The 27,394-nt window shown below is 36.6% G+C and overlaps 1 protein-coding gene across 1 annotated transcript in view; it reads right to left on the bottom strand.

Annotated features, from left to right (window-relative positions):
• The window catches only part of hecw2b (HECT, C2 and WW domain containing E3 ubiquitin protein ligase 2b), a 54,715-nt gene that overhangs the window by 3,069 nt on the left and 24,252 nt on the right, over window positions 1–27,394 (bottom strand). Inside the window, exons 3-29 of the mRNA XM_065254181.2 lie at window positions 25,769–25,876; window positions 25,279–25,373; window positions 20,413–20,488; window positions 18,514–18,683; window positions 18,176–18,318; window positions 17,872–17,972; window positions 17,087–17,739; window positions 16,736–16,988; window positions 16,572–16,673; window positions 16,171–16,321; window positions 15,649–15,749; window positions 14,038–14,162; window positions 12,775–12,960; window positions 10,691–10,825; window positions 9,410–9,509; window positions 8,711–8,807; window positions 8,518–8,601; window positions 7,775–7,884; window positions 7,156–7,276; window positions 6,254–6,367; window positions 5,291–5,443; window positions 5,092–5,190; window positions 2,884–3,013; window positions 2,592–2,738; window positions 1,931–2,045; window positions 1,060–1,145; window positions 866–978 (exon numbers count right to left, since the gene is read on the bottom strand). Coding sequence (XP_065110253.1) covers window positions 866–978; window positions 1,060–1,145; window positions 1,931–2,045; window positions 2,592–2,738; window positions 2,884–3,013; window positions 5,092–5,190; window positions 5,291–5,443; window positions 6,254–6,367; window positions 7,156–7,276; window positions 7,775–7,884; window positions 8,518–8,601; window positions 8,711–8,807; window positions 9,410–9,509; window positions 10,691–10,825; window positions 12,775–12,960; window positions 14,038–14,162; window positions 15,649–15,749; window positions 16,171–16,321; window positions 16,572–16,673; window positions 16,736–16,988; window positions 17,087–17,739; window positions 17,872–17,972; window positions 18,176–18,318; window positions 18,514–18,683; window positions 20,413–20,488; window positions 25,279–25,373; window positions 25,769–25,876 — 3,868 coding nt within the window. The remainder of the gene's footprint in view (window positions 1–865; window positions 979–1,059; window positions 1,146–1,930; window positions 2,046–2,591; window positions 2,739–2,883; window positions 3,014–5,091; window positions 5,191–5,290; window positions 5,444–6,253; window positions 6,368–7,155; window positions 7,277–7,774; window positions 7,885–8,517; window positions 8,602–8,710; window positions 8,808–9,409; window positions 9,510–10,690; window positions 10,826–12,774; window positions 12,961–14,037; window positions 14,163–15,648; window positions 15,750–16,170; window positions 16,322–16,571; window positions 16,674–16,735; window positions 16,989–17,086; window positions 17,740–17,871; window positions 17,973–18,175; window positions 18,319–18,513; window positions 18,684–20,412; window positions 20,489–25,278; window positions 25,374–25,768; window positions 25,877–27,394) is intronic.

Genomic DNA, 27,394 nt, shown 5'->3' with positions numbered 1-27,394 from the left:
CTTTGACAAATTGATGTGTTCGCTTTTTATTCAAATGTATTTTTATAAAACTTTCATGTTTCATAATTGGAGTGAAAAAAAGGAGTGTAAACTAAAGCTCAACAAATGGAGAATTTAACACATTTACAAAGCTTGAGTCAAGCACTGAGTAAAGGCTAAGGACAATAACTACGAACAAAAACTGCAAGAGAGGATCGACAAACAGTAATAACAAATAAAACTGTAGTAAAGTATGATTTATTTCCCTTAAGCTTTTCGATCTTCTATGATTTTTTGTATACTGTATTTGAACTGAACCCACAGTCCTTGATATGATGCAGTGATTACCAAATAATTGTGTCCAATAAATATCTTAAAGCTTCATTTTACTCCATTTTGTACTGTACACCTTTTTTAATGGGTTAATTTATCCTGATGAGGAATTAAATCAAATATTGTAGAAATATGCCCTCTGGATATCACTTTTGGTCACTACTGTGCTGCATATAAAAATTGCCAGCTTGCGCCATCTAGTGGAATACATGTGCAACACAGTCGGTGGCCTTGTTGCTTATTTGCATAATAAAATAGACACAAAATTAATTTAATTAATTAAAAATAGTGTGGATGTCAAAGGGCGTGTCATTTAAAAAAAAAGCTTAGCCCTTTAAATTACAACATAGCCTAATATAACCAACTTGTTGCTGCTAGTTAAAGGGCCATGGCATTAGTGGGAGGGGCATTCCCATACACAGAGAGCATTTTATTGGACAAAAATGTGTAAATGCCCTTAAGCAGCAGATGATGTCAATATTTTCTTAAAAATGAAGGGGATACTATCTTAAAGAAGATTTGGCATGTTTGTATCTTTACAGGTGTCGTTTACCTGGGCAGAGAGGTAATTTTCCCCCACTTCTCTACGCAGAAGCGGCGAGGTCCATTGCTGCCTCGGAGCGAGGCAAAGCCCTCGTAAGGAATGCTGGATGTCCCTGTCACAAACTGAGATGACAGAGACATGTCAATCATGACTCCAGAACACAAACATTAAAACGTATAAAGACAAACACGTCCAACACTCACTTGAAGAAGTCTGAGTCTCTGTTCATTGTTGAATCGCTGAACTGCCGCCCAGAACCAGCGAATCACGATGTGGCTGTCATGGTAACCTGCGTGGACAAAAAACACAAACTAAAATGTGTAATAAGTAGGAAATAGTGTACACTCAGCCCCTTGTTATCCCAAAATAAACCACGGTGATCAGGACCTGAATTTAAGCAGGGTTGTTGCTTCATACTTGAGTAAATAACAGGGCAGGAAATATTGATTTAAAATATTTTATTAGCTCATTCGTAAAAACTTAATTCAGACCTGGCAATACCTAGATGAGAGGTGTCAGGTGTGTTATCAATTTTAGCAGTTTTTATCACGGTTAACCAGGGTTAATGTCATGATTGACCAATCAGAATCAAGCATTCCAGAGTAGGGATGCATTACAATTTATAGCAGAATAAAAGTTTTTGTTTACATCATATATGTATAATAACTTTGTATAGATAAATGCACACACATGCATGCATGTATAAGAAATGTTTACATGTGCACTGCAAGAAATGATTTTCAAGAAAAGAAATCTTAGTATTTTTGTCTTGTTTTCAGTAAAAATATAAAAAAAATCTTAAATTAAGATGCTTTTTTTGATGAGCAAAATGACCAAAGAAAATAAGTCTAGTTTTTAGACCAAAAATATTAAATTTAAGTGAATTTGTGCATAAAACAAGCAAAAAAATCTGCCAATGGGGTAAGCAAAAATTTGTGAAAATTTTTCTTAAACACTAAATTCAAGAAAAATTTGCTTACCCCATTGGCAGATTTTTTTACATTTACACTTACATTTGATATTTTTTATCTGAAAACAAAACAAAAAGAAAAAGATATTAAACCTCCCTTTTACCTCCCCTGTATTCTGTGTTGCTTCTCCAGTCTGCCAGATCGATCTCGGCCGTCCCAGCGATCACCAGCTCCAGCTCACGTGCATCGAACACCGACACCAGCCGCGCATCCACAACCTACAACACAGAGTTCACATCTATAAAATGTTGATTCGACAGTGGTGTTAATTTATGATAAAACAAATTATTAAAAGCATAAACGTTATAAAAATGTATACAGACGGTAATCGCAGATTATAAATGTAACGTTTGACACATTAAGAGTTTGTAGAGGTCTTTATTTTTATTTTTTAAAGGTCCACTGTTTAGATTTTTAGCGACATCTAGTGGTGAGGCTATGAACTGCAACCAAAGGCTCTGTCCCTCTCTTTCGAAACGCATACTGTAGGAAGCTACGGTAGCCGCCACAGGACAAAGAACATCAGCCCCTGAGACAAAACGTGGTCTGTAAAGCAGTTTGTTCATTTAGGGCTACTGTAGAAACACGATGGCGACTTCCATGTAAGGGGACCCGCAGTGTATGTAGATACAAAAATTATATTCTGTATGTACTCCTATGATGATTGTTATGGTAGTTATATAGACTTATAAAGCATCTACCACCATTTCCCATACTTGTAAAACGTATCTATCTATTTTGTGACAGCAGACTGAAATGATGACCTCATAAAATCCTCGGACGAGACTCTCGGTCTGTTGAACGACGCCTCTCTCGATACGCCACTTCACCATTCGCTCAATGTACTCCTTCTTATTCTTCTCAGACACGGGGATATTAGCGCCACCCGGCTTCAGCTCACGCTCTGTGATCTAAAACACACACACACACACAATACAATTCTGATTTAAGAGAGATTGATGATCTAAATACAATTTAATTAACATTATAAAAATACATGCACAACCTGATGGCAGTTTATATGCTGTTGAGATGCACATGCACATAGACACTGACCTGTCCAAACACCTCCTCATTGACGGTGAAGGTGAGGTCCAGCATGTCCTCGATGTCATTGTCCTTCATCCACTGCAAACTCTGATGAAACTCTTCATCCAGATACTCCAGATCACTCAGATCACACGGACTACAACGAGAAAAATGACCATATCGTATGTAACAAGTGAACTCTAGTTCACAAATATCAACTGTACTTTACTTTTAAACATTAGAAAAGATCCAATTCAAAATAGCGAACATCTACATTTTAAGGGAAAGTTTACCTAAAATGATAATTACCCCATCATTTACTTGGATGTATATGATTATCTTTATTCAGACAAACACAATCGGAGTTATTTTAGAAAATGTCCTGGCTGTTCCAAGCTTTATAATGGTAGTAAATGGTGCTTTTGATTTGAAGCCCCAAAAAGTCTATCAATCCTTCAATGAAGTAATCAACACATCTGCACAACGTTAATAATCAATTCAATTCTGTATGAAAAAATAAACATTACATACATTACAAACTGAAATAACCCGATGTGCGTTCACCAAAGAGTGTATTTCCAGCGTATGACGGACACTCACCTAAAGGATTATTAGGAACACCATACTAATACTGTGTTTGACCCCCTTTTGCCTTCAGAACTGCCTTAGTTCTATGTGGCATTGATTCAACAAGGTGCTGAAAGCATTCTTTAGAAATGTTGGCCCATATTGATAGGATAGCATCTTGCAGTTGATGGAGATTTGTGGAATGCACATCCAGGGCACGAAGCTCCCGTTCCACCACATCCCAAAGATGCTCTATTAGGTTGAGATCTGTGGGGCCATTTTAGCACAGTGAACTCATTGTCATGTTCAAGATACCAATTTGAAATGATTCGAGCTTTGTAACATGGTGCATTGTTTTGCTGGAAGTAGCCATCAGATGATGGGTACATGGTGGTCATAAAGGGATGGACATGGTCAGAAACAATGCTCAGGTAGGCCGTGGCATTTAAACGATGCCCAAACATCCCCCACACCATTACACCTTGCATTAATGAGAAATTGAACAGGTGTTCCTAATAATCCTTTAGGTGAGTGTTACAATGTAGCGTACTAGAGATGCACCGAAATATGGCCCAATAATCCATATTGGTTGATAAAACTATACTTTCACACTATCTGATGATAGTTTAAAAACAGCCAATAGTCATGGCCGATGTATCCTCTTAATAAAAAATAAAAAAACAGGAAAATGCAATGAATTTGGCTCTGTGAATAGAAAATTTAAAGAAACATCACTAGTTTAATGTTCAATTTTATTAGTCCTATTACAAATGAACAACATTCAGAAAATGTAACCTTCAGAATTTAGGTAATGCAAGTTAATATAATGACCAAACTATTGGTACTGCCATCGGTATCGGCAGACATCAGTTTGAATAATCGGCTATCGGTATCAGTGGAAAAATTTAATATCAGTGCATCTCATAGCGTACCAGACATAGTTGCGTAGTGACGAACGTGGAAGTGTAGAGGGCAAAACAAAGCACCAGACAGTACATAATAACCAGGGTTTTATAATTCGATCCTAGACATTTTAAAATATTGAGTTTTTTTGCCTGCACTTCCACATGAACGTGCATCGGTCGTTACCGGAAGCTAGTTATTGTCATTTGTAAAGTTTGAAATATCGATATTTGTCTTATAAAATCGCATTGTTTCCCTCAGAAAGCCTTTCTATTAACCCCCTTAAGCTGTGTGGATTACTTTTGTAAGAAGGGATGCACTTCTTTGAACAACAAATCAGAAGCACCATTTACTATCATTAAAAAACTTGGAACAGCCTTACCCCTTTATACAAGTCTGCTTTGAAAACATATTTTTTCTCTTTGGCTTTTAATACTTCCTGATCTTGGATGGTAAATGTACCACCGCTTGCTGTATGTTTTATTGTCAAAAAAGTATTTTATTTAAAAAAAAATGTGTACAGTACTTTGGCCAGCCTTAGCTGTTTTTAAATGTGCTTTACAAATAAAGACTGATTGATTGATTGGCAGATGCTTTTATCCAAAGCGAAAAAAAGTTTATGTTTTACAGTTATCTGACATTAACCAACCAACATTTTATCCAAAGCTACTTACAGTACATTCAAGCTATATATTTTTATAAGTTTATGAAAACGCTCAAAACACGATCAGGTTTTTGGTTTCCACCACAGTCGCTGTAACTTACATTCGCAGGAGACCTTTGTAGAAGGGTCGTGTGAAAAAGGCATCCAGCAGATATTGATGGATAAGAGCCAGACCCAGAATACGCCCGCTAAAGCGAAACCTGAGCGGATCAGAAAATATACAAATTAAGAAAATAATCCTAGCTTATATTCGTAAGTAATGAAGAAAATGTGTTAAATGCAGAAAACATCTTAACTCACCACTCATGGTGGTTGTCCACGAAGGCAGACATAGGGCTGATCTGAACGGTGTAGGTGTCATTGGCCGAGTACTCGAACAGGCCGTAGTACGGGTTGAAAAGCTCCCGCGACACCAGAAAGAAAAACTCGCGCGATGGCCCGCTGTAGTCCAGTCTGAACAAAACCAAGTATCAGAAAAGTATGAGAGATAATGTAAGAATCAACATACAGTTCTGTTATTTCTGCTTTATTAAAGGGCACATATTAAACCCATTTTTATGAGGTGTAATATAAGTCTCAGGTGCCTAGAATGTGTCCGCCTAAATACCCCACAGACCATTTGTGTCCAAAATGCCCCTATTTGGGTGGGAGCAAATAAGGGCTGTTATTCATGTGTGTACCTTTAAATGCAAATGAGCTAAACACATTTAGAAAAGCTTTTGGGTATCAGTCGGTGGCCGTGGGCGGGGCTTTCTTTGTGTGACATCACATTAACATGAGAATCAAAACAGCATGTCTAATGAGACATTAAAAAATTAAAAAAGGGTGGGTGGATTATTTTTATTGTAGGGTGGTTTTGTTCACTGTTAACACACATTTATTTATGTCCAAATTTTGCATAATATGTGCCCCATTTATTGATAATGATCTGGATTATGCTGGTTTGGCGCTGGTCAAGTTGGTGTGCCAAAATGCATCATATGTTGGTCTTTTCAACAGTGTTAATTGATAAATGTTTACAGTATCTGCTCTATATCTGACTGTGCCTGTGAAAACCCAGCTGAAGTCAGTTTTAGTGATTTACTGTTTTCTACAAAAAAATGGTAAAAAACATTCTGTCAAAATATAACTTTTATATCTTTAATATTGACTGAGTAAGATCATGTCATAGATTGAAAAGATTATCAGACCTTAGCCTGGATTTCACAGACAGGGTCACCAATATGTTTATAAAAGTCACCCAGATTAAAGTTGAAAACTGACCCCTCCTCTCCAACGAAGCTGACATAAAGTTTACTTCTTTGTAGATCTTTGCGTGAGTAGCACATGATCTGATTGAAGGCGTCCTCCAGTAAGTGATCTCTGCGGATTATCAACCTAACACAGCAAACAGAAACCAGCTTAAGTGCACTGCAAAAACATTACTTCCTAACTTAGTACTTTTGTCTTGTTTTAAGTACAAATATGACCTAAAAAAATAAGTCTAGTTTTTAGACCAATATAAAATTTAAGTGAATTTGTGCATAAAACAAGCAAAAAAATCTGGTAATGGATTAAGCAAAAACCTTTATCAAAACACTTAATTCAAGAAAAATTTGCTTATACCATTAGCAGATCTTTTTGCTTTTAAGCACACATTCACTTAAATTGTATATTTTTTGTCCAAAACTAGACTTACACTGCAAAAAATGATTTTCAAGAAAAAAAATTCTTTTTTTCAGTAAAAATATCAAAAAATTCTTAAATGAAGATGCTTTTTCTTGATGAGCAAAACGACCCAAAAAATAAGTCTAGTTTTTAAACCAATCAAAATAAAGTGATTTTGTGCATAAAACAAGCAAAAAAATCTGCCAATGGGGTAAGCAAAAAATCTTGAAAATTTTTCTTAAACACTAAATTCAAGAAAAATGTGCTTACCCCATTGGCAGATTTTGTTGCTTGTTTTATGCACAAAATCATTTAAATTTGATATTTTTGGTTTAAAATCTAGACTTATTTTTTGGGTTATTATATAGACTTTTGCTCATCAAGAAAAAGCATCTTAATTTAAGAATTTTTTGAACTAAAAACAAGACCAAAATACTAAGTAAGAAAGTCATTTTTGCATTGTGAGAAGCAATGTTTGAGTATTATAAAACACGATGCGATACGGCGCAAATGCTTACTTGACTTTGCCCGGTCCCTGTCCGTAACCTTTAGTCTCCAGTTTGCGATAGAAATTTCGGAGTTTGGCTTCAAAGTCTCGTTTGTACGGTGCGGGAGCGCGTGCATTGGCTCGCTGTGTTCCTGAGAGATAAAGGGATAAAAGAGCACCCTTTACAAACTTTACAACACTTTTATATTTTGATTTTATTCAATCAGACCACATAAGACCATCTCAGTAGTAATGTTGTCAAAAATTATTAGAGAAGTGGTCTCCAACATGGTGTCCGCTGGCACCAATTTGCCCGCACAGTTGCCCACCAAAACAAATTCTATTAATTAAAAGTTGGAGACCCTTGAATTACAGTATCTAGAAACATGCAAGCTTATTTTAAGACAATTTTTACAATTACAATCAATACACCATTTAAAAGTCTCTGAATAGTCTTTAATTAAGCTAAAGTGAAAGCAGGATGAGCTAAATATATATGACCCACAAGGCTTATCCAAAAACGACATGTTCAATCTCAAATAGCCACTTTAATGCTTTTGCGATTAGCGTAAAATTACCCCAAACACCTAAAGATAAAGGATGAGGAAACTGTTCCTTGATCGTCTTTTGAGATATAATGATGAACCCACCAGGAGAATTCTGAGGGGAGGAGACAGGTGACCCTCGTGGTGATTGACAGTAGCCAGGGTGCAGTAAGGCATGAGGCGGAACATATGACATCACTTCCTCTTCAAACAAACTACAGAGGGAAGACGTGAGAAAGAGAGAGAGAGAAGCGCTTGGTACTTTGAAAAGAGTGAAGACAAAATCACATTACTGTAGCTAAGGTGATATAGGCTCAAGTATAGGGACGGTTATGTTAATATCATGGGTTTTATTCTTAGGAAACACACATGCTAACTATGAATTTACGGTAGGATGCTTAGGATAAGCCATTTGAAAAAAAATGTTTTTGCATGTATACAGAATCGTTTTTCCAGGATAGATGCTTAAAAAAATTTGATTCATTTATTTTATAATTTTCATCAAAATATTATATATTTCGTAATTTTTTCTTAATAAATAAAAAAACTATATTGATTTATTTTTATATATTATTTATTTATTTATATTTTTTGTTCCTTCTTTTTTGTGGTCTTATGAACTGTATACTTTTTGTATACATTTTTTGTGAGATTTTCATCGGTTTTATGTTTATATAAAAATATATATTTTTTTAAAGTAATGCAAAGCAAAACTGTCAATGAATACAGTTTTTTTTAGATAATGTATCTTTAATACAAGTTTGTTTAGTTTTGTCTAGTTTCATTGATGTTTTTTGTCGCTAAAAGTATGATTTTATTTCTTGTTTTGTTAACAATATATCGGTTACCTGAGTAAAATCACCAGGTCCGCATCACTAGAAAGTCGAGCTAAACCAGACACCCCTTCATTACGGATAAACTGAACTTTCTCCCTGTTGATGCACAAACACGTCATAGGTGAAAAAGAAGCACAATGGTGTCATTTCTCATGATCACTATAATAAACAGCTATAAAGTGAATGTATGATTGTGTTGTCTCACCTGAGTGAATGATTCCTCATGAGCTCCGGCTGTCTTTCCTGCAGGATGTCAAAAATGTTTGGCTGGCGCAAAAATGCTACTATTTTATCATTATAGGCTGCACAGAGAGAGAAAGAAATAGGAACAAATCAGGTAATTCTTGCAGGTAATTAATGCCATTAATGTTTATTTTTTAAATCAGTGTATACCACTAGTCAACTAAATGAATATAACATGAAGATGAATGCACATTTATATATTCATTCAATAGATTTATAGCACTTTGAAAAAAAACTTGTCATGTTTTTATAATAAATCTTTGAAAATCAAATTATGGATTTGATTTTTTTATGTTTTTATAACCTAAAGATGCTATGTTGAAATTTTGTAACAGAAAACATTCGTATCGTCACTTTCTTGGTATAGAAAACACGTTTTTTTTTTACCGAAATTAGTCAAAATGGATTTATTGCGTTTTGGAACCAAACTCTTTAAATGTAACGAAAGCCGCAATTTGTAACTGCTTCAGGTTAAAAATCAGTTTTTGAGCAAGTACATAAAAAATCTGTGTTATAATACAAAAGAATACAAAATATTAACAAAATAATTAACAACAAAGAATATTTTTTATTTTAAAATGAATCAACTAGAAAGACGTATTTTTAATTCATTCGTTTTTAAAACTTTAACGAATAAGCTTGAGGGATTGAAACGACTCACCAACAGGAACTATATCTTGACACTGGTTGCGATTGGTTGAGAAGTTGTTGGAGGGGCGTGGCAGTACGGCGGGGCCAGCATGTCGAGGGTCATCGCCAACCTGCAGCACAAACCCAGGAGGAATTTACTGAGGTCTTTTTAACGTACCATAAAGTTTATTTGTAACAGCCAACTTTTTGCACAAATAGGGTGAATTAATAAAACACGCTTATAACGCATAGTTCAGTCTCTAAATTCTGACTGGATAATTAATCTAAAACTTTTAAAATTGCCGACACCTATTGATACAGTTATTTTTAGTTTCACATCTTCACGTAACACTTCATAGGAATTTGCAGGTCCGAGTTCAAAAACTACAATTTTTTGCTTCACCGATCTGCTGCATTCACGGCATTCATAATTTAAATAAATAAGAAAAAGTCCTATGTAACCATGGCATAATGCACCAAAAAATGAATCGATGAAAGATGTGTTTATTCTAAATAGTTGTATTAATAAATCTAATATTTACTGAACATTGTGCATTATATTATTGCTATGGAAAGCCACTTGGAAAGACTTGTCAATGAAGAAATTAAGCTGATGTTTATAAATCATGGAGACCTTTTAAATAAGCAAACTAATTAGCATTTTCTTGTTACCAAGACGTGGAGGATTTAAAGAGATTACTGAAGCAATATTTAAACCCAGTATGTTTGCATCCACTGACATATGGCCGCTGACAAACACATGCACAGAGGAGATTGTGGGTGAACTGATGAGAAAATAAAACCAGTGCATGCTGGGACACGGTCGGGACCAACGCTGTGAAATTAATCAGCACATCTAAAGAGCCCTGAGAGGACGATCTGCTCTCAACACTGTCGCAATGTGAGAGAAAATAAATTGACATAATAAAAAACCTGCCGAGACAATTTTATGATTCAAAGATTTATAAGAGCGGGCTAAAACCACTACCGTTTCATACTAAATGTCAGCAGAATTCATTAAAATATCTGGTTACTGTCCCATGCTTGACTTCAATGAAGGCTTAACCTGATGCATACAAAATAGATTTTTAGGGGGTGCACCATTCCAAATTCATTGCAGATAACAGATATCGTAACTATAAAGTAAGTAAAAATCTTGTTCTTCTTTCATCACCCAATTCTTGTTCATAAACATTCAAACTACGCCAACGCTGTAATTCTAATCACAAGCATCCAATTGAAAGAATGTTCTTGTGGGCGTGGCTGAGCATTGTGACTGACGGGTGGCAGAGCAAATGAGAAGGCTGCTCACCTCTCCTGCACTGTGGCTGCGCTGACGGCTGAGGTGTTGCCGGTGGGCCAGAAGGCTGCTGGGTCGAGCGCTCTGCAGTGGCAGACGGGGGTCTATGAAGGTGGTGGCCCTGCAGTTATGGTCCACGAAGAAAGGCTGAGGGTCAAGCAAAAACAATTAAGACATTTAAACATTCAAATTCTATGTAGTACGTATTTTTTATGTTTTGTGTATTTTATGTACGACATTAGTGGCATGCCCTTTATTAAAAAGACAGACAGACAGGTGGATGGGAGGACAGACAGATTGATAGACAGATATAATGTTATTTCTATGTACCTCAAGGTGGCATGCTGTTAATTTGACAGACAGATGGATGGATGGATGGATGGGTGGGTAAACAGACAGACAGAAGAGTGGGAAGATGGACAGACAGATGCATGCATAGATGAATAGATGGATAGAAAAGACAGATAGAAAGATGATTAGACAAATGGATGAATGAATGGATGAAGAGACCGGCATAAGATAAATACACAGATAGCTAGACACATGGATGAATGAATGGATAGATAGACAAAACAGAAGGGTGTAAAGATACGTGATGGATGGATAGACCGACAGACAAAAAGGCAAATAATTAGACAAATGGATGAAAAAATGAATGGATGGAGAGATAGGCAGCCGAATAACTAGACAAATGTATGAATGAATGGATGACTGGATGAATAGACAAAACAGAAAAGTGGACAGATAGACAGACAGATGCATGGATGGATGGATGGATGGATGGATGGATGGATGGATAGATAAATCAATGGATGGATGATAGATAGGCAGACAGCCAAAAAGGCAAATTGTTAGACGAATGGATGAATAAATGAATGAATGAATGGATGGATGGATGGATGGAGTGACAGACAAATAGACATGATATGGCTAGACAAATGGATAGATGAATGAATGGATGGATGTATGGACCGACGGACGAATGGACAGACAGGCAAAAAGGCAAATTGTTAGACAAATGGATGAATAAATGAATGGATGGATTGATGGAGTGACAGACAAATAGACATATGGCTAGACAAATGGATAGATGAATGAATGAACGAACAAACAAACGAACGAACGAAGAGAAAGACAGACAAACAAATAGACATATGGCTAGACAAATAGATGAATGGATGGATGGGTAGATAGACAGACAGGCAGAAAGGCAGATAGACAGACAAAAAGACTGATGCTTTGACAAATGAATGGATGGATGGATGGATGGATGGATGGATGGATGGATGGATGGATGGATGGAGAGACAGACAGATAGACCAACAAATAGACATAAGGCTAGACAAATGGATGGATGAATGAATGAACAAATAAATTAATGGATGGATGGATTAATACATGTATGGATGGATAGAAAGACAGACAGACAAAAAGAGATAGTTAGACATAAGACAAATCGATGAATGGAAGATTGGAGAGACAGACAGGCAGACAGACAAATAGACATGTGGTTAGACAAAGGATGATTGAATAGATAGATAGATAGATAGATAGATAGATAGATAGATAGATAGATAGATAGATAGATAGATAGATAGATAGATAGATAGATAGATAGATAGATAGATAGATAGATAGATAGATAGAGAGATAGAGAGATAGAGAGATAGATAGAGAGACAGATATACAGAAGAGTGGACAGATGGAAAGACAGATGTATGGAAGGATTGATGGATAGACAGACAAAGACAAACTGACATATGGCTACACAAATGGATGAATTGATGATAGACGGACAGAAGGGTAGACAGATAGACAGACAGATGCATGGAAAGATGGTTAGACAAATGGATGAATAAATGGATAAATGAATGAGTGGATGGATGGAGAGACAGACAAAAAGACATATGGCTAGACAAATAGATGAATGAAAAGATGCTTAGACAGATAGACAGATGCATGGAAGACTGGATAGATGGCATGATAGATAGACAAATGGACAGATAGTTGGATGGATGGATAGATGGATAAACAGACAGACAAAAAGATGGTTAGACAAATGGTTTGATAGACAGATAAATAAATGATGGACAGACCTTGCCTGTGTGATCATGTTTCATTTCCCAGCCTCGTGGCAGATCCAGCTGTTTGTTGGCGAACATGTTGAGAAAGGCCACCAGGTCTCGATTGTGCTGGTAGCGTTCAAAGTGATGCGTGTCCCGTCTCACTTTACTGATCATGTGCTTCAGACACGTGTTACTTGTAAACATGCGGTAGGCACTCTGACAAAATGATAAACAAGTATTACTATACCAAGTTAAATTATTACGCAATCCAAAAACACATTTCATAACATCTTGTTACTTGAAAAAAGAGTGTAGCAGCAATGTAATTCATTACTTTTAAAAGTTTATTCATAACCTTATAAAATCTTCATAACTTTAGCACTATTCACTACGAATGGATAAATTAACAACATTAGCAACAAGCCACTGTTTAGCTAACTTGAGCATAATACTTTATAAGCTTTTATACCACGGGTCTGTTGAATGCTGTATCCTGATTGGCTGAGAAATGTTCAGTGGGTATGCATTAATTTCTGATAACCGCACACCTAACTTTGCACCTTGGGTGTGAATTATTTTCTTATAATTCAATGGCCCGTCGTCAATTATTCCTTACACTGTTTGTTTTGAAATCAGTACCAGGCTTGTAATGGGCGTTTCACACAATAGCGGCATTCACGAGTGTCTAGTTCATTTTCAAAAGGAGATGTGGAAAGTGGCAAAACGGGGCAGTTACAGAGGCTGTCCGCACACGCTGCTCGTGCACCCAAAATCCTGCCCCTTTCGCGCAGTTGAAGATAAATATATTTGCATCAAATGCTACACAAAATGCGAGAAAAGCTGTAGCCGTGCGGCGATTGCGCCACTTCCTGAGTACCGTGTGAAACGCCCATAATATGAAGATCGTCGCTTCATGTATCACGCAGAAAATTAAATCAGTTTTGAATATTTTTATGACGGACGATAGTTCCGGAGGTAGTGTGTAAACGTGATTGACACAATGTAAGGACGTATTTATTTTTTAAGAGTCGACACTACAACTACAAAAATTAAGATTAAATAAACAATACCATTAAGATAAAATCCAGAGTGAATTTTTCCAGCTGATAAACTATAAAACATTGTTATTGTGCATTTTTGTGGGTGCTAATATAGTTAGCGTTATCTTTATAGTTAGCGTCGGTTAGCTTAGTGCATTTTATAGCATAATACATCACAAAACTCCTTCAAGCAACTGGAAAAAAGCTTGCACGTTACAACTACTGTATAAAGGGTAAGTAATTGATAACTAACAGGGTTGGAATGCAGTACAGTGAAGAAATCTGGGCTGGTGAGAAACTTGGCGCTGGGCGACTGAAGCAGCAGAGACAAACGAGAATGAGAGCTTGCGGGTCCAACCATACCATCACGCCGGTATTCTGAAAGAAAAAAATAGTTATACACTGTTATGTATGCTAATGATATCCTGAAGTGCTAAAATAATTTTTGCGATACACAAACATGGGTGTAAATTTCTTCTAACAGTGGGAGGGCAATTTTTTGTCCAAAAATTTTATTGTTTTACTACTTAAGGGCGATTTATAGTCGTGTGTAGGTCCTACGGCGTAGGTTCCGCGTCGGTTTTCATTTATACTTGTGTGTCGTTGTCCGCGTCGACGTGCAAACACACCCGCAGACCGCTGGTAGGCAGTAATCACGCGTGTAACCACAGTAGCAGCAAAAGAAGTCACAGAAGAAGAAGCTAAGCAAGTTAACCCACAAACGAAGAAGAAACAGCAACTTGTTGTGTATAATTTGAGAAGACCAGCAATGATGGAAGTAAATGAACAGCGACTTATGTTGCAGTTTGAGTTAAATCACTCCTCAACTTGGCTCATCTTTGTTTTCACCGTCTCAAACGGAAATACCTATGACGCAGTTTTTTTTACCTGACGGGAGGGGTTCTGGTGGACCAATCACAGCGCTTGCGGTCCGCGTAGAGCTGACGCGCTGTTAGAAATTTACGCAGAGCTACGCACAGGCTACGGATAGCGTAGAACCTACGCACGACTATAAATCGCCCTTTACACAATTATTTAAAGTCTTTTTTTTTTTTTTAATACACATGGTTTTTAAAGGGACACTCAATTTTTTATATATATTCTCATTTTCCAGCTCCCCTAGAGTTAAACACTTAATTTTTACCGTTTTGGAATCCATTCAGCTGATCTTCGGGTATGGCGGTACCACTTTTAGCATAGCTTAGCATAATCCATTGAATCTGATTAGACCATTAGCATTGCGCTCAAAAATATCAAAATATTTTAATATTTTTCTTATTTAAAACTTGACTCTTCTGTAGTTACATTGTGTACAAAGACTGACGGAAAATTAAAAGTTGCGATTTTCTAGACCAATATGGCTAGGAACTATACTCTCATTCTGGCGTTATAATCAAGGACGCCTAAAAAAATAGTCCCCTTGGTAACTTTCAATAGCAGGATTTTCGGGCACTGTGTAATATCATTGCGCCTCCTGCAGTGAAGTCCTTGATTATTATGCCAGAATGAGAGTATAGTAGTGAGATTTTAGTACACGATGTAACTACAGAAGAGTCAAGTTTTAAATAGGAAAAATATCAAAACTCTTCGGTTATTTTTTAGCGCGATGCTAATGGTCTAATCAGATTCAATGGATTATGCTAAGCTATGCTAAAAGTGGTACCGCCATACCTGGAGATCGGCTGAATGGATACCAAAACTGTACAAATCAAATATTTAACTTTAGAGGAGCTTGAAAATTTGCATTTAAAAAAAAGATAATTTTAGGGGGGGCACGCTCAGATAAGGCAGACCCCCTAAAACACATTTTTGGGCTTAATAATGGCACGGAAGATCTAAACTACTAAACGGGTCGTGTGTGTACCGGGTATGGATTGATGCATTATGTCAGTTTCATCTGAAGGCATCTCTGCAGCCTGCTCATCTGTCCTCTCATTGGTTATTGTCCTCCGAATACTCTGATACCTGAATAAAACAAATTATATGAAACGAAAATACAGAAATGATGATCAATTTTAATGTACATCGAGATATGCATATGATCAGACTGTGTTCCCTGGAAATCAAGACTTTTGCATTGTAAGCACAAATATTTGGACAACTTGTATATCGATCCACTTACTTTAAAATCATATTTACAACTGAACAAAACAAAAATAAAAAAAAGAGTTTTGAGTTCATATGCCGTACAATAAAGATCAGGTTGTTGTGGTGAATGACGGGGGTGACATTTTAAAAGAGCTGTTTTCCATACGATTAACAAATGCCATTTTGGACTCGCATAAATCCCAAGATATGAGATCTTAAGGTCACAGCATGCTCAAAACTCTCATCCAATCAGAATCCTTTAAACCACATCATCACCTGCGCAGTGTTTGTGACTGACCTGCGGTTAAGCTGCTCCATCTGCTGAATGGAGTTGGATCTCTGAAGGACCTGAGGTGCAGGTGGGGCTGTCGGACGTTGCCAGGTGGTCGTTCGGTTCACGTGATCGACGTAAAAAATCCTCCCGTGACTGTCGATCCGAGCTTCCCAGTCTACAACACACGCCATAATGGCAAACTTAAAAAAGCTATGTCACGTGTTATGTTAGTTAAGCTTTTTATATCAAAGATAGACATCATTTGGTTTAACTTAGTCCTTTAAGACTTGTGTATGTACTTACAGATTACATCTATATTTTAAACTTATAACTTGTGCTTTCAAAGCTTTACATTTCATTACTGTGCCTTTTTTGGTAATTGAACACATGACCTAAACCATGAATAACCACGAACAAACACTCACTGGGTGGAAGTGGTTCATCCACTCTCTGGTAGCGACTGATGTCATGGCGCACTGAAGGAAGCGATCTCACTGGCTGATGGCCGTTCACTTGAGCACTGGCACCTGACAATGATTAGTTATTTATTGTCAAATTCACCTATTCTGTAAAAAAATGTTTAACTTACCCGTCTCTGTGTCTGTTGCCATGGCAGCCTGTGGCGAATCACCTGCCCTCCTCACTTCATTGCTTGATTCCGCCCCTTCAGCCTGTGATGCGTTACCCGAGGCCTGCAGACTCCGCCTCCTCCAGATTTCTCCATTTACGTCCTCCTCATTGGCATTCCCCTGCTCAGATTGCTTGGCTGCAGTGGCTCCGCCCCCTTCATTAACTAAGTTCTCAGATGCTGTGGCCTCTAATGATGCAACTCCCTCCCCATCCTATGAGATACACATGTTAAGACACAATGATATGCAACAATGCAATTATTAGCATTAATGCTACAAGAGCTTTTACAAAGATCAAACACACATCAGACCTGTGTTATGGCAGCTGGCTGCAATCTGGCAGCGGTTTGGGTCGAGTCGTGGCTTCGCTCCGCACCTCCATTTTGGCTCATTGCGGTGCTACTACTCGAACCCGAAGCAGTAGCATCTGTGTCGGTGGCGCTGCTCACTCCTTCTGACTCAACTTTTTCTCTGTCTTTGACGCGACCCACCCCTTTGTCCTGTTCAGAGGAGGCGCGTCTTTGCGATCCTTGGGCCCCATTGGTCAGCGACGCCTCCCGTGAAGCGTGTCCTTCCTCGTCTTCATCAGAGTCTATATGAAGCATGGCATTGAGCCGTGTGTCTGTGGGGAAACTCGAGCGTAGCTTAGGGGACGCGGCTCCAAGGGGTCTGTCTCCGGGGCCCTTGGGGGCCTCGATGGCATCCAGGTAGTCGTTGAGCGAAACTTGTCTGTGAGCGTGACTTGGGGTTGCTTCTGGGAGACCTTCTCTAAAGAGACGATCTTCGGTTGGGTCCATTGAGCACTCGTCGGTTCTGAAGGCATCGCCGTGCAGGGACCCCTCGGAGCCGGTGGGTGAGGGGCCTCTGGGCACGCGGGAGACGGGATGCAACACGTCCTCGTCGTCCGACGGGCTCCCGGGATCTCCGTTCATAGAGGAGGCTCCAAGCAGAGAACCGATAGCATCTAGAAAAGCGTGTCAGAGATTTGTTAAAGCAAAAAGCAAACTTTAACTGTGGTAAAATCATTGTAACACATTTATTTTACAAAATACACCAATGTTTCATCAATAATTACTTCAACGCAACTATACCATACCTTCATGTCCATTAGACGTGATCTCCACCTTGAACTGAAGTTCCCCGCTCACATGTTCAGTCGGGAGACGTTGACAAAGAGTGTAACTTACATACTGATCCCTGTAAACCACAGACAATCACACAAAAACCTTACTACATTAATATTGAGTTTTACAATAAATTAAATCTATCACATAAATGAGGTCTAGTGAATTTCCTTATAAAATGTTATAAAATGTGGGCGTCTAAAAATAAGACAGATGTTAATGGAGGCTTATGCATAATAGATGCTCAGAGTAAGATTTGAAAAGTGAAATACCGACCCTGCCCCGTGCCTCTCCAGCAGTCTTTGAACTGGAATTGTAAGCTGACCCAAAAAGCGCTTGATGATCGGGCGACTTTTGGCAAATTTGTCCTTGACCTCAATTTCCAAAACGTCCGTCATCAATGCAACAAATGTGTACTTCTGTAAGGGAACATTAAAGAGATTAAGGTTAACGAAGAGTAAAAAAGTTGCTCAACTGGTAAAGCATTGTGTTAGCAGCGCAAGAGGTCATGGGATTGATCCCATATACTAACAAGCAACTTGAATGCACCTATTGAATTAAAGAATCTGCCAAATGCACAAATGTAAATGGGATAATATAGGAACATAAATGACCTCTCCGTGCCACATCGGGTTGGTGGTGTTGGAAATGATGGAGGTTCGTCTCTCCTGGCCGTGGTGGGTAAACGTTGGAAAGCCGTTTCTCTTGCCTGGCTGGATGCTCATCTTCAAATACGGGTCTGGATTAAAAAACATGCCTTTCTTCAGACCCTGAGCCCTGATATCTGCAAAACAAACACACACATAGATCCAGGAATCAATACAGTGAAGTGACAAAGTAAATAAACTATAAAATGTCAGGTATTCACCATAAGAGGGCAAAAATATGTTAATTAAACTGACACTTAAAGGGATAGTTCACCCAAAATTGAAAATAATGTCATTAATGACTCACCCTCATGTCGTTCCAAACTCGGAAGACCTCCGTTTATCTTTGGAAACACAGTTTGGGATGTTTTATATTTAGTCTGAGAGCTTGCTAACCCTCCATTGAAAATCTATGTACGGTATACTGTCCATGTCCAGAAAGGTAAAAAAAAAACATCATCAAAGTAGTCCATGTGACATCAGTGGGTCAGTAAGAATTAGTTGAAGAATCGAAAATACATTTTGGTCCAAAAATAACAAAAATGATGACTTTATTTAGCATTGTCTTTTCTTTCGGTTCTGTTGTGAACCTGACATGACGCGGCTGACGTGTTATCTGGTGCGCCCCAGCCATTTTTTTTGTGCGCATTAGCTTCGTTTACAGTCTGAAGGAGACACACGCTATCTTTTTTGAAAAAAAAAACTTCGCAAACATGTCTGAGGATAACACGTCAGTCGCGTCACTGCAGTCATGTGACTTTAGTCTCATGCACACGGTTCACAACAGAACCAGAAGAGAAGACAATGCTGAATAAAGTCGTAATTTTTGTTATTTTTGGACCAAAATGTATTTTCGATGCTTCAACACATTCTTACTGACCCACTGATGTCACATGGACTACTCTGATGATGTTTTTATTACCTTTCTGGATGTGGACAGTATACCGTACCTAGATTTTCAATGAAGGGTCAACAAGCTCTCGGACTAAATCTAAAACATCCTAAACTGTGTTTCCAAAAATGAGGTCTTACGAGTTTAGAACAACATGAGGGTGAGTCATTAATGACATTATTTTCATTTTTGGGTGAACTATCCCTTTAATAGCATTGAGGGTCTCTGAAGGGCTCGAGCTGATTAAAAATAGCGCTAAATAATTGCCTTTCATAAAAAAGCACAAACACAGAATAAACGGACAATGAATAATAATGATGCATAACAAATGAACCAACTGACCTTTATAATAATTTGGGATAAACTTGACATTTATGCATCAGTGTTTGTGCCTTGTGAGCAGTCGTGAGCTAAGGCTCATGAGCCAAAATCATGAAAGAAGTTTGTTTTAATTTCATTGTCTTAAGGCTAAACATCATTCTGGCAAATTATTGATAAGTCAAAGTGAGATGTTTTATTTTATAGGCAAAAAGAAAATGATGTTTTTACACAAAAAGGAATTGCAAGAAATTGTTTGTGGTAGCCGCTCATGCACATTTTGATATATAGGTTGTGTAAAATGTTTTTATTGCTGAACTTAGTTGCAATTTACAGTATTTAGATTATATCAAACAGTCCAGCACCAAAATATGTCCGCAGCAACACAACTAAATTTCTGTACTGTTGCCCAAGTAAAATCAAATTTTCTTTTAATGAAATACAGTATATTATTGCTGAATGAACTGCACAAATACATTATAAATATGCAAATTTATTTGAATCAAGCATATATGTATTTGTATAAATCTTATTTTTTAATATAAAAAAGTGGGTGCTTGACCAAAAAAAAAAACACAATAAAAAAAAAACAATAATGACAGACTTTTACATGTTGTGTGACGTTTTAATCAAACAGGGTCTCATATGAAACATACCTGACAAAGTGAAGCTGACCAATTTTCTGCAGTGTTCTGTTACAGATTGTCCGTCCAGCTGCCCTTCTGCACCGGCCTGTAGAGGGCATCATAACACAAAATTATACTTTTTAATTCACGATACAGTGGCCCAAAAACACTCTGTAGGGAAAACATTTATTTTCAAACATTAATAATAGCTGAAGTTGATGCACAAGTTGATTTGACGATATCAAAACCTGCTGAAAGTGATATGTGCTTAAAAAAATGAAAATATGTATATAAATTAATAAAAAAGGTAGAATTTGTCTACAACATGTTAAAACATTATCAGCACTTGTAACTTTTGTATTTCAGGGGAAGTAATGGTAACTGTGGGACTGTAAGAGAAATCGTGCAGTACTGATTCACTTGCGCAGGTTTGTGATGATGAATAATTGAATCACATTAAAATCTTCCTGCTGGTTAATGTGGCAGTATGTGATTTATGATTATAGACTCAAAGCACTAACATGACGGCTTTTGAATTACTACACCAGGATAGTACCTCATTATCTCATATGCATCATGTCAAATGCATATATAATTCACATTCAGATGAATCATTTTGTACGTGTTATGGACTAAAACAGAAGCCTTTGCATTTTTTAGGCAATGTGGATAAAGTAACAGAGCAGTGGTCTGTGTTACATAATGTAATACATTTTTTGCATGCCTCTATTGTGTTTTTGTTCAATGCACATTTAAATTCTGTTAATATATAATACAAAAAAATTTGACAGACCACCTGTATTATCTGTACTGAAATCCCGTCAGCTAACATGAACAGAATTAAGCAAAAACTTGAATAATTTTAAACCAATTAAAAACACAATCAACTACCAAAAACATTAATTATGCTCAAATCTAATGCAAAATATTATACTTCTGATCATATTCCTGTTAGCAAAAGGAGCATAATTTCACAAAAAATATAGATTTTATAAATGCAAAATAGCTTTTTCATGCAAAAGCATTTTTTATATATACTGTAAGCCTCGCTTTAGTTCAGATGCAAAACCAAGCAATTTTTTTATCAGGCCCTACATTCAGTCATTTTACTTGAATGGGAATTAAAAGGCTACTAGACAGTAATTAAAATGCCTTATTTTATATAAAAAAATACATAGGTTTTGGCAAAAAAATCCACTTCTAAAAAAAATCCACTTTTTGGACAAGACAGTAAACGGTTGTAAAATCACTAAAGATGCAACTATTAAAACCCTAAGAGGATTCGGTTCATTTCATTATCTCATTTTTGACAAAGGTGTATTTTTGCATTTGATCGCCTCATATTTTTATACAGCCTGTACTAATATGTATTTACAAAAAATGCAATGCAAAATTGCGAAAAGCACTACAGACTTGAATTGAATTTGTGGATGCCGGGATGATTTGGGCGGCTGCTGTTCGGTTGTCTGCTGTCTCAACTTAAAAGACCCTCAAGTCTCCTAATACAACTCTGATTCCTCAAATGTCTCTGGAAATAACTCGTATGTCTGAATATAACTCGTGTCTGAGGTATCATTTGTTTAAATCTCTAACCCTAGTAATTTTCCCTCATAAGTGAATCAGTGCTTTCACATAAAGCAGAGAGCTCCTGTAGTTTTCACTCATGTTACAGATTGTGGTATGTGGCCTTTGCACTAGAAGCGTATCAAAGAGAGCTCTCCACTTCCTATGCATTCCCTGCATGCATGTGAACACGATATGTCTCTGTAGTGTTCAGCCAAACCTTAACGCCTGCTAATGCAGCCTACAGGCAGACAGTAAGACAGACACGCACACACAGATGATGATGTAAAAATGATGCATGCAATGATTTTCCTCCCTCTTGCAATTTTGGGAAAGTGCTTGTGTTGTCAATTACTGTGTGTAAATGTTACTAAAAAACACAACAGCTAATTCTATACTAGTTGCTTGGCAACCATAAACATAATAAAATCAGGCTAATCTCACATGATACATAGTATATAAAATACAGTAATATACTATAGTTTTTATAGTAAATTGTAATATATTGTAGTATACCGTAGTGTAGTATAGTATGTTATAGTGCTGTACAGTATAGTATGTTATAGTGCGGTATAGTGTAGTATAGTATATTATGGTATGGTAGAGTGCGGTATAGCATAGCATAGCATTAGTATAGTGCGGTATAGTATAGTATGTTATAGTGCGGTATAGTATAGTTTGTTATGGTATGTTATAGTGGGGTATAGTATAGTATGTTATAGTGCGGTATAGTATTGTATATTATAGGGGTGTGACGAGATCTCGTGCGACGAGATCTTGCAAGATTAAATGTGTTTTGCGTGATTACATGTGTCTCGCGAGATTTCTTGTGGAGGTGCTGGCCGTTTCTCAAATAAAAGACTGCATCCTTGGGAGGTCAGATTTTTAAACTGCATTTACTTCATCACTGTCTTATTAGAGACTATTTACAAAATGTAAAGTTTACAAATTATTTAGTTAATCGCAACTTGTTGTAATATGCTCACGACTTGCGAATGTAATGCTCAGTTAACGATCTTAAATAAACCTTGATGACGTATGCAGCCTGCATATGCGACCTCCGGAGGATGCAGCTTTCTGTTTGACCCTTTTAGAGTGCATGCATTAGATTTGTCTTTTACTGTGTTTGTGTTTTCAATAATGTTTGTTTGTGAACTCGTGTGAAGTCTGAGACGCGTTGTGTTTGTCTGTTGATCAGTGTCAGATGTGTCAGCAGATTAAACAGTGGCTGTATCATTTCTAGTGTAAAGAAATTGACATATTAAATATTAATATGGATTTAAACATTGTTTGGCTAAAAATAAGCGTTTCTCTCAGTCTGAAAGTGAAAGTGAAGACTGCGTCTGCGAGACGAGTCCACTATCGCCCCCTGCAGGCATTTGTTATAATACATACATAATGCTTTTTATTTATAGGCCACAAATGTAATGTGTTTGTTAATGTTGTTTAATTTAACTTGGTTTTAATACTTTATTTGAACCAATTATAATTGCATCTTCGTTATTATGTCATTTTAAATGCTACTGCTCACTTGGGTTTATTTTTATTACCCCAAAATAACAAATTTATCATTATCAGTTAGCAAAATAATTGTTAGGGCCAGTCCTTGATTAGTTAAAACATTTAAAAATAATGTGATTTCAGTTTCTTATTCATTTATTTTATCATTGAGGGTTTCTTAAAGTGTAAAAATATCGTCTCGTCTCGTTCTTGTGAATCCAATCTCGTGTTTCGTCTCGTCTCATGGATTAAGTGTCTCGTCACACCCCAGGTATATTATGGTATGCTATAGTGCTGTATAGTATAGTATGGTATGTTATAGTGCGGTATAGTATAGTATGTTATAGTGCAGTATAGTATAGTAATGTATAGTATAGTATAGTATAGTACAGTATAGTATAGTGTGGTATAGTGTGGTATAGTATAGTATGGTATGTTATAGTGTGGCATAGTATAGTATGTTATTGTGCGGTATAATATAGCATAGTATAGTATGGTAAAGTGCGGTATAGTATAGTATGTTATAGTGCCGTATAGTATAGCATAGTATAGTATGGTATGTTATAGTGTGGTATAGTATAGTATATAGTATACTATGATATAGTGTGGTATAGTGTAGTATGGTATGTTATAGTGCGGTATAGTATGATATGTTATAGTGTGGTATAGTATAGTATGTTATAGTGCAGTATAGTATAGTATAGTATAGTATAGTATAGTATGGTATGGTATAGTATGGCATATTATAGTGCAGTGTAGTATAGTATGTTATAATGCAGTATAGTATAGTATAGTATAGTATAGTATAGTATAGTATAGTATAGTATAGTATAGTATAGTATAGTATAGTATAGTGCGGTATAGTATAGCATAGTATGTTATTGTGCGGTATAGTGTAGTAAGGTATGTTTTAGTGCGGTATAGCATGGTATTTTATAGTGTGGTATAGTATAGTATAGTATAGTATAGTATAGTATGGCATGGTATAGTGCTGTTTAGTATAGTATGTTATAGTGCGGTATAGTATAGCATAGTATAGTATGGTATAGTGCGGTATAGTATAGTATATACATTTACATTACATTTAGTCATTTAGCAGACGCTTTTGTCCAAAGCGACTTACAAATAAGGTAAACAATAGAAGCAATTATAGCAACATAAGAACAGCAATACATAAGTGCACTGGGAATAGTCTCACACAGTATACATAGCCAGTATATATTATAAGGCATAGTATATAATGTACATTATAGTATATATGTATAGTATATTGTATATAGTATAATGTATAGTATATAAATATACTATATGTGGGAATGAACTACGTTGCTTGCCATAAGAAATGTATTTTTGCAATCACTATCATTAACAAATGTTTAATGAGCATTGAGGCTTTTATCATTTTTTCTGTCATTGTTTATTAAGCTATAAGCAATGAATGCCTGTGCATTATCTTAATTTTAAAACCCAAGCATCAACATGCACACCAGGCCTAATGTGCATAAGCCACAGATCTCACACCTAAAGTGACAATAAAATTGACAGAAAGAAACCAAAGTACCACTGTTTTGTTACTCCAATAGGATTTCAATATTAAGATGTCGATAATTTACTCCAGAAAATCATGTCTAATGTTAAGGCCTCTTGTATGATTTTTAGGCGCAAGAATTGCATTATAAATCCATTATGGCGGCAAAATCACTTCTTCTACAAATCCAAAAAGACAAGGGATGACCAGAGACTTCTTAGAACCTTATCTTACCATATCAGCTGTCCATCTGCAGCCAACAACTCAAGCTACTGTAACTCAAGACCACACTCATACACACTTACTGTAACTCCTGGGTTTTTTACTGTAATGCACGGCGTTGTTGCCCTCAGTGCCCCGCTCACTCCATGATAATATTTGAAACAGATCTTGGTCTCAGCTGAGAAAATACAGAAATACAATACACGTAAGCTTAATGCATAAGATAATATATACAAAGCAAACATACATCTCTTAGTGTTATTCCCTCACAACAGCAGTCTCAGCACCAGACAAATGTATATAATATCGCCATCTGCTTCTGTGTATATATACAGAACCTTCAAATATGTACAGTATATAACCTAAATGTATCATGGACAATTTCTCATTTACGGCAAACATTCACTCATGTCTGTTGCTCAGACTACGTGGACCTTTCTCAACAACGTAGAGTTATAAGCCAGATATTTCTTAGTTTACCAGTCTATTTACATGGCTAACCTGCACGATCGCTTCTAAAAGTCACCCTAACGCCATTAATAAATTAAGAGACGTGTTAAAGGTTCCACTTACGTTCCATGAAGTATGGCCCAGTCTCTAACCTCCAGACGATCTGCCCCCTCTGAGTGCCATTAACGCCGCGGTTCTTCGAATCCCAGACGTTCGATGGACACGTCTCATCTGCGAAGACACAAAACAGTGTAAATATTTGTTATATAAAGAGTTAAATATAGAAGAATAACCTGCACCAGAAATCACATGATGGTGAAACAACAGTGGATTGGTTGATTGATGGAGGCAAGAACGTCGTTATAACCACGCCAGCACACGGGCCCATCCTCTCGATGGTTTAAGTCTTTTCTAAAGGTCGAAAAAACAAATACTGTAGACTACAAAAGCTTTTGTCCCGTGAGTTTGTCCGGACTCTCGTTTTAAGTGTTTCCTGTTCGTCAACTCGACATGACCCTGATCAAACAAACCACCTACCACCTCCCATCTGTCTCATAAATCCAACTCTATAGAGAAAGCAGTAACACAGTTCATTGCACTAACACGCATGCATAATATATACAAAGCACTCAAGTTTGAATGCACCACAATATACGGACTGTATTACAAATATCTATATGTATATGTAGTATATATCTATAAATATCTATATCTACCATGAATAATCTGTTAGTCCTTTTTTTAAAAGATTAATCTGCATGACAGATCAAAATATCTGCTGGCACAGTAAATAGAGTGCACTAATTGATTGGCACTAATTCAGAGAAACAGATGGCATTGTGGGTAAACTGAGTCTGTAAACACATTCGCTTTAATTTCTTAGTATAATCGATACACAGACCTGAAACCCAATAACTCACTCTTCATTTTTCGGCCTATGTGCAGGATGAACATTATTTGAGAAAATAATTTTTTTACATTTATGCTTTTGGCAGACGTTTTATCGAATGCGCTTCCAGTGCACTGTAAATATGAGTTATGAAATCATTTTGTTACATAACAATTCGTGATTTCCTGCATATTAAAAGTAGTAAACTTTTTAACCCAATGCTGGGTAAATGTTGGACAGAAAACATGTTGGGTTATTAATTAAACCTATGCTGGGTTGTTTCGACTCATGGTTGAGTTAACAACAACCCAGCATAGGTTTATTTATAACCCAACATGTGTTCTGTCCCATATTTACACAGCATTGGGTTAAAAATAACCCAGCAGAATTTAAAGAAGTGTTTGCAAAATAAAATTTTGGCTTTAGAACTACTTTTGTCACCAAAAATACTAAAGTGAAGTTAAATATCCTCTCTGATTTTATACAAAATCCCAATAATGTCACAAAATGTTCTCAGACATATATTTGGCAATAAAAAAACATATGATAAAAATATGTATAATAATAATTAGCATTTTTCATAAAATTATTCCAAATTACGCAAGCAAAAGAACAAACATTATTTTAACTTTTACTCAATACTTGTCTCTCTCAAAACTCTATAAATTTGAGTTTATTGTTTGATTTTTCCTAATTTACTAGGTTTTATTAATTTGAAATTAATTTCAACTTTCTTGACTAGTGATGAGTTGTTATATACTATAAAAATAAAGTTGAAACAACTTAAGCGGTAACACTTTACAATAAGATTCATTAGTTAACATTAGTTATAGGGATGCACCGATAGGATTTTTTTGGGC

Source organism: Paramisgurnus dabryanus, chromosome 4 (genome assembly GCF_030506205.2).
Source record: "Paramisgurnus dabryanus chromosome 4, PD_genome_1.1, whole genome shotgun sequence".
In the NCBI taxonomy this organism is placed as follows: Eukaryota; Metazoa; Chordata; class Actinopteri; order Cypriniformes; family Cobitidae; genus Paramisgurnus; species Paramisgurnus dabryanus.
The sequence above is the reverse complement of the archived record's forward strand: the minus strand, read 5'-3'. Positions and strand labels throughout refer to the sequence as shown.